This window comes from Pygocentrus nattereri, chromosome 11 (assembly GCF_015220715.1).
Source record: "Pygocentrus nattereri isolate fPygNat1 chromosome 11, fPygNat1.pri, whole genome shotgun sequence".
In the NCBI taxonomy this organism is placed as follows: Eukaryota; Metazoa; Chordata; class Actinopteri; order Characiformes; family Serrasalmidae; genus Pygocentrus; species Pygocentrus nattereri.
The window spans coordinates 19,484,029-19,496,279 of NC_051221.1; the positions used below are offsets into that span (position 1 = coordinate 19,484,029).

Sequence of the window (12,251 nt, forward strand, 5' to 3'; positions counted from 1 at the left end):
TACACTGTAAAATGTGTTTTATTCATTTGCAAACAACAACAACAACAACAACAATTACTTCAATATACAGAGCTTCCATTTGACAGATTGTCTCATCTTAGGTGGTATCAGGATTTCTGCATCTGAGTGGGAGAAACAGCCTATTAAAACAGTTCTCAAAATTGACTTGTTAGCATTTGTGTTGATAAGGTCTTAATTGCTAGCTTACCTTGCTGGTGCACTCTGGATGGTCTGGGCTGCTGAAAAGAAGCCATGATGCTGTTGGCAGTTGAGTTAGGGCCTGTGATCTGAAACAAGGAAAGATATGCAGAATTTTAAATTCGGTTTAGCATGTGAATCATTTCATTTTCCATCACAACCTAACAACCAACAAGACAAGCACTGGAGGCCATCATTGTATTATATTAGTTTATTACAGTGATCCTTTAAAAGCATTGCTTTTAGCAGGATTCAAAATACAAGAAAAACCTCATTTATCCATGTACTTGATATATATTAAAAATATGGACACCTTATAATTAGGCCTGTCACGATAACAAAATTTTCAGAACGATATATTGTCCCAGAAATTATTGCGATAAACGATAATAGTCTTTTTAAAGTGCCATTATAGAATGCGAGATATAGGGTGTGAGAGGGCAGCACTGCGTGACTTTCTGAAATCTAACGTAGTTGCGGTTTATTCTCATGTAAACAAATTTGCGCGGAAACCCAATGGCCAATTATCGACATCGGCAAAAATGATCGTGGTTAAAAAAAGTATCGTACGATAAGTCGATAATGTAATTATCGCGACAGGCCTACTTATAATTAAACGTTACTTAAATCTCACAAAAAAGCAGCCGAGTTAGAAACAGTAGACATCCGTTAACAGAACTAGTACACACAGTGATGTTCTCACACCTTAATGTTTTCGTCCCAAGAGTCAGGTCTGATAAAACTCCTTTCCTAAAACACTGTAGATCCAATATCATGGAAAACGAATTTTCCCTTTTTTTTAAAGATCGTTTGAAGAAATAAGTAAACAGGGTTAAAGTTTCAATATGTATCATTCACCACCCAGCCTATATGATCTATACATAGGGAAACTAAGCTGTAAATAACAGCCCCTTTTGAACTCACGAGAACAAACACATTTACATACGTCTTCCTACTCAGCCTACAGCAGTTTAGCTCCACCCATTCTTGCTGAAGTTCTAGGAAGGGTTTCAGCTGTGAGTGCTTTTTTGAATAAGGCACAATACAAAGGCAAATAAGAAAAATGTTTATCTTTGTTTCATCAGTCTTAAAGGCACAGTAACAGAAACAGCCTGTTTAATTCTAGAAGATGAAGAGAGGTTGGAAATGTTGATGGAAAAAAATGATTTTTTACCATTTTTGGCACATAAAACCAAATGGTGTTAGTAGAGCATAAAAAAAAAAAAATGTAGGATGTGGTCCCTTTAACAACTGAATTTTAATTAGAGACCTATATAGTGTTGTTCAGTGAAAGAAGTCCTATAAAACAGACTGCTGACAATAAAAGAAAAATCAATGCTGTATTTTTCAGCCTCTCTTACCAGTGTTTGGCCCTGTTGAAGGCCCTCGTTCCAGATCTCTGGGATGCCCTTCTCCATGAGCTGGAGCAGCTCACTGTAGTGTGCCTGCAGGTTGCTGGCCAGCATGTCAAACTGAAACAGGACCAGAGCCTTCAGCAGACTGTGGATCTCCTCTGTGGGGAGAAGAGCAGACACTGTAGTCACTGATGTTTCTCTGATAATACACCAATGACGCACTGCTTTGGTATGCACGCCACTGGATTACAAGAGGCGGTGTAACCCAACAGTATGTGGGAGTTTGGTAAGATTTAATTACTCTCTACTTTATGTTCAGGAATTTATTTCACACATCTTATATAAACAGTCTGTCTTTGGCAACTAAGCAGCCTGTGTTTGATTCACCTAATATTACAAGCAAACATAAAGGCTCTTTATTAAAGTACTTCAAAAACTCCTTAAAAAGAGCAGACCATAAAGAAGTGCTAAAACATAACCACATATGTGGTCCTGATATGTTTTTTTCTTTACCAGCCTAACAATCTGAGCTAATGAGTCAACCCAGCATTATTTATTCATTCAGCTGTTTAAAAGAGGAGCTGGAAAGCAGCTGAGCTGGACTACAATCACTATACAATTTAATGACTATACATTATATACATATAACACAATGACTATACGATTCATCCTAGGACATTTAAAACAAAGCTTTCTTCATTACTTGGACCAAACACGTTCCCAAGCCAAAAACACTGGAGAGACTCTGTATGTGCATGATTACTAATTTTACCCCTCATCTTGTCAACAACATGGATGATCTGAATGAGGGCATGGAGAAGGGCAATATCCTCAAAAGGGCTTCCCTCCTTTAAACTGTGCTTCTTTCCTTCTGCTTTCCTGCGGTTCTTAGAAGACCTCCTGTACAGAAAGAGTGTCAATGAGCCTCAGACTTTCACCATGAACCAACTGCAACACAAACAACCAACACAGCAATGTTATTTTCTAAAGTGGCGACTGTTTAGTCTTGCTCTTCATAAATGCCCTTTATGAAATGTTTTACAGGAAGGGTTGGTTAATGGAATGCATGCAAGAGCATCACACAATCAGGAAATGATATTCTGTTACAGTTACGAAGTAAACTAACAGGAACAGTGTAAAAATAGAGTTACTACTACACTGATAAACTTAGAAATAATCTAAGATCTACGGCATATTCCCAAAGAAATGTGACTCCAGCATTTACCCTGTTCTTCCATGTAGCCAGATTCTACAGCAGCAAAAAATCAGGATAAGAATGAGCCCTTTTATTCTCATTTATTGCAACATAATAGTTCACTGCCATCTGACTAGTAATGAATCAATCAATTGCTAAGGTACTTGCAGGTTTTAGCGCTGAAGTGAGTCAGCATAAGCTAAAACATTCAAAATGTGGGGGGGAAAAAAAAACTTTAATTTTAATGTAAATTATTATCTTCTCAATTTCTGAATTCTGAAAAAAAAAACTATGTGGGAGTTGAATGTCACAGTTACAAATAATAATCGACACTAACATTTTGCACCAAAGTACATACTGATTTCTGTAGACTGGTGCACATATTTCACTGCAATCGGTAATCAGTGACATCCAAGCATGATGCAATGAACATAAATTATGTGATGAGTTTTTGAACAGCCGCCATCTGTAGTTACTGTTGAGGGGTCTCAAAAGAAAATGTCCACCAGATTGATCTTGTGACTTGGCAAGGTAAGCAACATATTTTTAACAAATAATGCAAAATCCCAGGAGAGCAGTAGTTTTAAACATGACTTGCATTTGTGTAGTAGTGGAACTAAATCATTCTACAGTGATTTCTTGTTTCTTTGTGTTTTAGTCTCAGTGCACCACAATTTTGCTTTCCTTTTTCTCCCTGGGAGTTATGCCTTAATTTCTGAACTTGTCACTATTTTCACTGCTCATGACTATACATCTCTAGTATACATCTATTGTCTTTGTATCTGAAATATTTCTATTTATTGCTCACTCAGATGTGGCCATTTCACTAAATGGGAGATCAGTGGCTGATGATATGAGACACAATATCAGCTGCTTCTGCCTTTTTTCACCTTTTTTGAATGGATGTACACATCACAAATAAAATGCACAAAATTAAGCCATCTAAATTCAGCATGTGTAAAGACAATGTGTGAACAACATATATGCTATGTATGTGATGTTACTCACGTAGAGATGCGGGAGTTGCTTTGTGAGTATTTTGATCCAATACGGCTGCCGGTCAGGACACTGCTGGCCTCAGAGTACAACTCAGCATCTGCACAGTCAGGACCATCCTCATCTGCAGAGCATATGGATTGCCATGCAATGAGATGTAGGAACGCAATGAGAATGTAAAAGAGCTCTTAAACAAAACTATGATCTGTACAAATAAAAAAGTTAACCTCTTAATCTGCAGATTTATTCATCTACTAATCCTTAATTTTTGGAATTTATTCAGACCTGCAGTGAAACTAATATGCGATTTACGTTTACATTCGTAATTTACCAATGAGCTCCAGCCTAGCCTTTGCCTTCTGCTCTCGCACCACAGCCAGCCGGTTTTTGTGCCGTGTGAAGAGAGCCTTCTGAGACTCCAAGAAGGCCACCTGATTACTGTGAACTAAACCAGAGAGCAGGTGCAGTGTGAGAAAAAACAAGGATATGAAACAATATAATAAGCGAGTTAAAGTTACAAGTAAGACATTTGTAATACCTTCCAAAAGGGCAGGCTTCAGATGGGTTTCAGTGATATCCTGTCTGCTATAAAGGTAAATCTGAAATAGTGAAATGAGCAAAAGGTCATAAATCTAAGATAGACGACATCTATTCAGCAGCAGTAAGTCATAAAAATGAATAAATCAAAGGCAAATTCAGAAAATGACTAACTAGTCTGAGGGCTTCCTCCCATGCACATCCCTCTATCAGAGCAGAGATAGCCTCCTCACAGTCCTGAAATCACAGACACATTTTACAAAAACATGCACAAAACACCACAATTAAAATCACCATATTTAAAAATATATAAAATCAGTATTTGAGTGTTACAAAAACTCATTGGTTCCCAGTCCTGGTTCTGAAGTACCACTTCCCACACTTGATCTAACCAATCATATAGTTAAAAACACATTTCCTGAGTTGAAGTGGAAACACTAAAACGTGAAGGACCAGGGCTACTTCACAGTGAGGCTTTACAAGCCCTTTAACATAGTCCCTAATGTTACGTTATGCACTGATTAACAGCTTGTTAATTTCTGAACTGGGTACTTCACTGCCAGGGTTAACAGGGGAAATTGTAGAATGTAAAACAGCAGGCCTCCAGCACCTTAGCATATTGCTCCAACAGCAGAGCAGCCTCGGTATGTCGTCTCACTTCCAGAAGTTTCTCTGAAACATTAAATAAACACCACATGCTTTACTGAGATCAACAAAAGCACAATGGACCTCTGAAGTTGTGTTGTCATTTGGTAGCCAATGCCATGCCCATAACAGGAACTGTTATCACACCCGATCGTAAACTAAAATGCTCCAAAGCCAATAAGTTTTCAGTGGGTATATTATTCATCAAAACAATGTGCTCAAAAATGAGGTAATTCAGGAGCTAAAATAGGACTGCTACTACACACAATCTAACACTGCTGCACACTGTAGTGACATCAACCTCACCAAATTAATCCACACAAACTAAAGCTTTGTCAAATGTGGTAGGTAATTTGCTTTGGCAATAACAGCCTATGGTTCTAGTAGCTGGTTTACATACACTATATTGCCAAAAGTATTCACCCACCCATCCAAATAATTGAATTCAGGTGTTCCAGTCACTTCCTTGGCCACAGTTGTATAAAACCAAGCACCTAGGCATGAGGACTGCTTCTACAAACATTTGTGAAAGACTGGGTCGCTCTCAGGAGCTCAGTGAATTCCAGCATGGTACCGTGATAAAATGCCACCTGTGCAAGAGGTCAAGTAGTGAATTTTCCTACTAAATATTCCACAGTCCACTGTCAGTGGTATTATAACAAAGTGGAATCGACTGGGAACAACAGCAACTCAGCCACGAAGTGGTAGGCCGCTTAAAATAACTTTAACAATGAGATTTTGGACAATTTAATGCTCCCAACTTTCTCCCAACATTTTGGGGATGGCCCCTTCTTGTTCCAACATTACTGTGCACCAGTGCACAAAGCATGGTCCATAAAGACATGGAAGAGCGAGTTTGGTGTGGAAGAACTTGACTGGCCTGCACAGAGTCCTGACCTCCACCTGATGGAACACCTTTGAGATGAATTAGAGTGGGGACTACGAGCCAGCCCTTCTCGTCCAACATCAGCGTCTGACCTCACAAATGTGCTTCTGGAAGAATGATCAAAAATTCTCATAAACACACTCCTAACCCTTCAGGAAAGCCTTCCCATAAGAGTTGTTATAGCTGTAAAGAGTGGGTCGACATCATATTAAACCCTATGGATCAAGAACAGGATGTCACTCAAGTTCATATGCGTGTGAAGACAGATGAGCAAATACTTCTGGAAATATAGTGCATGTTCTACAAGGAGCAAACATGATCAACCATTTTTTTGCCAAACATTTTATTTTTCCTGTGTTTAGCAATAATCAACTGCTCACCACCTTATAATTCAGAGGCTCCAGTAACACCTGGGGAGGAAACGTACACAGGACAATGCCACAGATGCCTAATCCGGGTACGACTACAAAATGCCACACAACTTCGGAGGTCTCTGAGATCACCTGTGCATAAGGAAAATTAAGATTTTAAATGCAATTATAACACTGTATTCTATTAGCTGGTGAGGAGTTTGCAAATGAAATGAAGTCTGATTAGTCTGAACCAGTCACACAGTTTGTTAGGAAGACTGAAGACTACACACAGACAGAGTACACACTGAACCTTTAGTAGAATTTTTTCGTACTCATCTGAACTACTATTGGGAAAAAATAATTAATGTGTATTCCATCCGGTATATACTAACACATGCACTGCCCCCCCCCAGCCCTCCACTATACCTGCCAGATCTCGGGCAAGCTGCGCCAGCTGTTCAGGTGGCAGAGGGATATGGGTTGCCACAGCTAGGGCATGTCTCCAACTTGTGCAGCTAACAAAAGCCTGCAGGGCACAGGCCATCTCTCCACATCGCCATAGCAGCAGCCCTGCCTGCTCAGCCTGCTGCTGTTCCATAAGGTGCTCTGCATAGGCCACACTCAGCACCTAATGACATCGCATGGAGATGAGAGGTAACAGAAAACATCCCTGGATACAAAACCAACTGCTTGAAGTAACTGTAACTGTCCAAAAAAAACAAAACTGAAATCTACTTCTATAAAACATAAGATTCTTCTGAGCTACACAAATCTACACAAAGTGGCACAGGAGATTCCCTCTTATCTCAATGCGTGTAGGAGCAAGGAGCCAGCATACAACACACATTACACAATTGTCAAACAGGCCTCTAAAGGAGAAATAACCTTGTGCTGCGGACTGTCTGAGGGGTAGAGCTGCATAGCTTCGATGTACAGTCTCTGGTCCTTAACCAGGTTCAACGCCTCAGTGAAGTGCTCCTCACCTGTGAAAGAAATAAACATGCTTTGTCTATGTATGTTTGCTTTCTGTTTACATTCTTAACTCCAACTGAGGAGAGACTAAACCCTACCACACTTGCTGAGGTGATGCAAGGCTTTTTTATATCTCTTCAGGTGTTTGTCGATCGTGTAGCGCTGGTAATTAGGCTCCAGGGTTTTCAGCATGTTCAGGAAGGGAAGGTACTCTTTAGGGTCCTAAAGGGGAGCACAGAGGAGAAGGAAAGTAGTGTACAGGTCAGAGATTTCACTCTGATTAGTATCCCACAAGTATGAATGGGCACAGGTGCATTCACACAAATAGCGTTAAAATCTTCACAAACCTTCTGGGACTTTTCTGCTACCATAAGCACCAGGTCGAAATCGTAGGTTCCCAAAGAGTGTTCATACAGCTCATTTACATTAACCAGAAACAAAAGATACTTCAGGGCCTCCTCAGCACTTGCAGCATTCTTTGCAGTGGGTGGGTTCACTTAAATACAACACATCAAACAGAGGTTATGATAACACACATACATGAGCACACATGTACAGACAATATATTTCATGATGTGGTTTCTGCACATAAATAAATGGATTTAAGAGCTTGTTCATCAGTGCAATTCTTACCACGTAACTCGCGGACCTTTTGTAGTGCAACCTCCAGCTCTGGCGTGGTCTTCTTCACATGTGAGGTCAAAATGCACAAACAAAATCTGGAAGGGCAGAAGACAAGTGGACATGCAAATACTCCCTTGTAAACTTGTCAGGAAAATCCAATAAATATGAAAAATGCAAATGTAAAGTAAAATGTACAATCTATAAATGTAAGATTCAGGCATATTGCTTATTTAGAAACAGTCATATAGCTGCTCATGCAAATGACAGTGGATGTATCCTACATAGTCAGGTCAAAATACATTATATGCAACAGGGAAGAAAAACGAAAATCTTCTCTGAGTTTTTAGACTGCTTTGAGCCTTAACTTTATTATCCTTTAAGTTACACACATTTTTCTTAATTTTCCATTAAATTTGAACTTTCCTTTCAGAATTCAGGTTTTGAGCCATATTAGAATTACTCATGGTAATTTAACATACTTTTGTGGATCGAGCGTTTCCATAGATGACCGCAGTGCGTCACAGACAGTGTCCACTTTCTTCTTGCCCCCTCCTCCACTTCCTGAAGCTGATTGGCATGCAGCACTCATTGGACAAGGGTACATTGTCTTGGTGGTATCTTCCTCCCTGTCAGATAACAAGTCCCATTATGAAGACACATGCATTTTGTCAAATATACACCCTATATTTCCAGAAACTTCAAACACAAACTTACTTAAGCTCTGTAAGAAAAAGGTTGATGTAGTTGGTTGAATCTATCTGCTTCAGAAATGTCTCAACATTCCCTAAAAACACCTGTCCAGATGTAAAAAAGCATATAGCTCTATTAGTTACATCTCTGTACAAAGATCACAACAAGAGCAAATGACATCATGACTGGGCCACTCACACTGGGATTGTGGTCATAGATGAGGTTGAGGTTGATCCGCAGCTTCCTCATGCACTCAAAAGCATCTCTAAATTTCAGACTAGAAGATGATGAAGCACAGACGTTTTTAAACCCACTGACCAGAATTAAGAACTTTACAGAAAATGCAAGTTTAGCAAAATGCAAATCTTTACTCATAACTTTTTAGCACTCACTCATCAAGCCACTTCCTGAGTTGAGCCAGCACAAGTGCTCGATGATGGATGGTCTCTAGGTTACCACGTGGCATCTGGGAAATAAGACACAGAGAACATTATTAAAGCTCATCTGAAATCATCAATGATTCATAAAAGCCCACAGACACATCCCAACATTATTTCAAATTACAAAGTCAAAGAAGATGCAGTAGATGGCCAAAAGTATCCAGACACCCTTTCTTTTTAGTGAGCACAGCTCCTTTAAGCTGCCACAACAGAGCTTGTGTAGCATACAAATAAAAGCATGGCCAACAGAATAGGATGGTCTGACACAGGCACTCACAAGCCCAAGGTCACCACAGCCAATGGCATGAATTAGTAAAAGGGGTATAATGCCCTCAGAATTGCACTGTGGAGCAGCGGAACTGCGTTCTCTGGAGTGATGGAGCTACATTCAGTACCACTGGGATGGGATGAAGTGTTCCAGAACTAATGATCCAACGTCAGTACCTGACCTCGTTAATGCTCTTATGCCATACAATCCAAAACTCACAGCAATGTTCCAATATCTAGTGTGAATCCTTCCCAGAAGATACAGAAGAGTATTGCTGTTAGAGCAGCAATGGTGGGGTGTAGGTTGAGGCTAACTAATTATGTCCAGAAAAGCTTAATGACACTTAATCACAAAAATAAAGCTTAATCACATATGTAGAATTTTCATTTTCAAAAGGTAGTTCAGTATTGGCAAACAACCCCCCACCATGTCAGGTATGCATGTATCAGTGTATGTATGAGCATGAGTCATTCAGTGTTAACCTGTAGGATGAGTTTGGTGTCCTGCGGCACCACAGTAACAATGCGAGAGCCTCTCTCCACTTTGCGCACGCTCTCATCATTTTGAGTTGCTTCTGAACTTAGAGCAGCCTTCAGATCTGCACACACATGAACACAAATGGCACTAGATTCAGAAAAAGGCTCTGAGATCTTCCTATGTCAAATTTTTTCTGTCACTGAGATCTATGTCTTAGAAAATGATCCATAATCTACAAAAAGATTTTACAAATACATGCAAAATGTACAATAGCTGGAATTGTATTTTTACACAACTAATACAAAATGATGTCACAACTGCTTTGAAAACTATCAAAGAACATTTCAACAACATGACTAGAAAAACAAAATTATACATCAAATCACTGCAACTGACAAAATTGTGTCATGCCATAAAGTACAACACACAGGAAACTCAAGTCTTCTTGTGGTGCTCTTTGCCATTTCCTCATTGTGGTTCTATATACACTCCTGTGCAAAGAAAAAAAAGGCCAAGCCTGCAATAGCAAAACATTAGGCTTTTAATGGTCTTCACAACAAATCATTAGTCATTAAATTAGCAAGAACTAAACAAACAGATGAAGTAACTTAATATGTAATAGCCTTTCCCTTTGATTTCTTGAACTGTTAAAGTGGTGTGAGTAAACCTGCAGACAGCATTTAACAGAAAGAGTCAATATTGTTAGAATCAGCATTGATGGCTCCAAACTATTGGGAAAAAACCCAAACACTTCTTTTAGTGTTTAATGTGAGACTAAATATTCTCTATAGGGTTTAAATCTGGACCAAACATCAGTAAAAACACTATTTTTTGGGCTCGGCTGTTTTTTGCACATAAAAGAATATCTTCAGACCTTTCTCCATTCTCTCACCTCTGATGGACATAGTGGTCAGGTGGAGACAGCGGCAGGTGTGTGCATGTGTGGTGAGCAGGAGGAACTCGCCATACACCACAAAAGAGGAAATATTAGAAGCCACCTGCAGACAACACCACAGTGACACTACTTGACAAGAGATAAAGAAAGAGCTTGAAAGAAACAAAGACATTTAAATCAGTGTTATGGGCGTATGGTTTTCAGCATTTCCTTAGTGTTTTCCCTGTTCTAACATGACACTTTTTAACCCACAAAGAACATTAAAACATGCACAACCACACATACATAAATATATAAAATAAATAAATAAGAGACCAGGATTATAATAATAAAATATAAACCATAACCATAAACCATAAATAAAATCTATAAAATATAAACCATGACTTCCAGTGCTGCTATTATTGTTCACATCAATCATACATACCTCACAGTCACCAAAATAAAGGTGGTATCTCTCGGTGAGACCTATTAAATGCTCCTGTTGAAAGACAAAATAAACCTGAACATGTATACATCTATTCACTGCAAAAGAAAAAAAAAAAAAAAGCTGTTGACTGTTACTACCTGTCCATTGATGGTGCACAGTGCATTGTGTAGACAGGGCAGGGGGAAGTTAACATTGTAACCAGTAGGATCCTTCCATTCTTTTACTGTCACCTCTGTGGAGTCTAAACAAGATGATGGTACACACATTATTTATACTGGGGAAAATAGTAATAAAACAGCTTTTGTAGTAAGTGAAGTTTATTAAATATGACTTTGTTAAAGAACATTTCAGCTTCAATAAATCATAATGGGTTTTGTCATGATTAGACATCATGACTTTAACATGGTAACTACAACTGAATACAGCATTCATCTTCTTTTACTTCAACACATATACACAATGAAAAACACTCACCCCAGTGCACTCTCCTAATCTGACCATCCTCCAGCTGCAGGGCCAATGTGTCGCTCTTCAGGCTGTGGCATAGACTAATCACATGACCTTCCACCTGGACCTGTGAACTGATTACACCACAGACAAAATTTTTCCCCCAAAAAGGAATCAATGTTTCAAGGCCTGTTCTGTTTTACAGGCTGACTGTGGCACACCTGACTGAAGACCACAGGCATTCCACAGAAGTGTCTGTACCAAAGGTGCAATGTTTTTTTTCAGTACTACAACATGGTAAACAATTCAATACTCTTTAAATTCTTCAATTAGATTAGCTAACATTAGGGTCACGTTGTTGCTCCAGGCTCCAGCGCCCCCGCCCCCACCCCCGCCCCAGTGGTCTGGCAAGATGACATTTGATAATAGGATAATTTGTAGGGGACAATCCATTGAGTGAACAACATATTCAATACTGCCTTCATTTGCTTTCACATGTAAACAACTCCCACCAGGGAAAAATGGTCTAATCCAGTTGTGCCTCAAATTAAATCTAGCTAATTGCATTTGTTGCTTTTTTGATAAACACATGATGTGGTCAAAAACACCAGCTAATTGGGAGTATGCCACCAAATCACAAAAAAAAAAACATTTCTTGTAAAAAATCAGAACTTTCCCAGTTTCTAGGCCTTACCATAACATATCAGATAAAATTGCATCTCTCTTTGTCGACACTGCTGGTTATAGAAAGCTGGCAAAAAAGTTTCTTAGATAAGCGTCTTAGATAATGGCATCTGTTTCATTTTCTGTCACAGTACCGTTTTTGCCATCGAACATCATGTT

General features: G+C 39.2%; 1 protein-coding gene across 2 annotated transcripts in view; it reads right to left on the reverse strand.

Annotated features, from left to right (window-relative positions):
- elp1 (elongator acetyltransferase complex subunit 1) overlaps nt 1-12,251 on the reverse strand; it is a 20,847-nt gene continuing 8,596 nt past the window's right edge. For both annotated transcript variants that reach the window (XM_017722529.2, XM_017722528.2), the window contains exons 15-37: nt 11,436-11,542; nt 11,099-11,202; nt 10,959-11,012; nt 10,529-10,634; nt 9,642-9,757; nt 8,844-8,917; nt 8,650-8,728; nt 8,476-8,555; nt 8,241-8,387; nt 7,771-7,856; nt 7,485-7,633; nt 7,236-7,359; nt 7,051-7,148; nt 6,592-6,793; nt 4,892-4,953; nt 4,456-4,518; nt 4,283-4,343; nt 4,076-4,189; nt 3,757-3,868; nt 2,326-2,453; nt 1,560-1,711; nt 209-287; nt 1-122 (exon numbers count right to left, since the gene is read on the reverse strand). In XM_017722529.2, the coding sequence (XP_017578018.1) occupies nt 55-122; nt 209-287; nt 1,560-1,711; nt 2,326-2,453; nt 3,757-3,868; nt 4,076-4,189; nt 4,283-4,343; nt 4,456-4,518; nt 4,892-4,953; nt 6,592-6,793; nt 7,051-7,148; nt 7,236-7,359; nt 7,485-7,633; nt 7,771-7,856; nt 8,241-8,387; nt 8,476-8,555; nt 8,650-8,728; nt 8,844-8,917; nt 9,642-9,757; nt 10,529-10,634; nt 10,959-11,012; nt 11,099-11,202; nt 11,436-11,542 (2,365 nt within the window). In that variant the 3' untranslated portion in view covers nt 1-54. The remainder of the gene's footprint in view (nt 123-208; nt 288-1,559; nt 1,712-2,325; nt 2,454-3,756; nt 3,869-4,075; nt 4,190-4,282; nt 4,344-4,455; nt 4,519-4,891; nt 4,954-6,591; nt 6,794-7,050; nt 7,149-7,235; nt 7,360-7,484; nt 7,634-7,770; nt 7,857-8,240; nt 8,388-8,475; nt 8,556-8,649; nt 8,729-8,843; nt 8,918-9,641; nt 9,758-10,528; nt 10,635-10,958; nt 11,013-11,098; nt 11,203-11,435; nt 11,543-12,251) is intronic.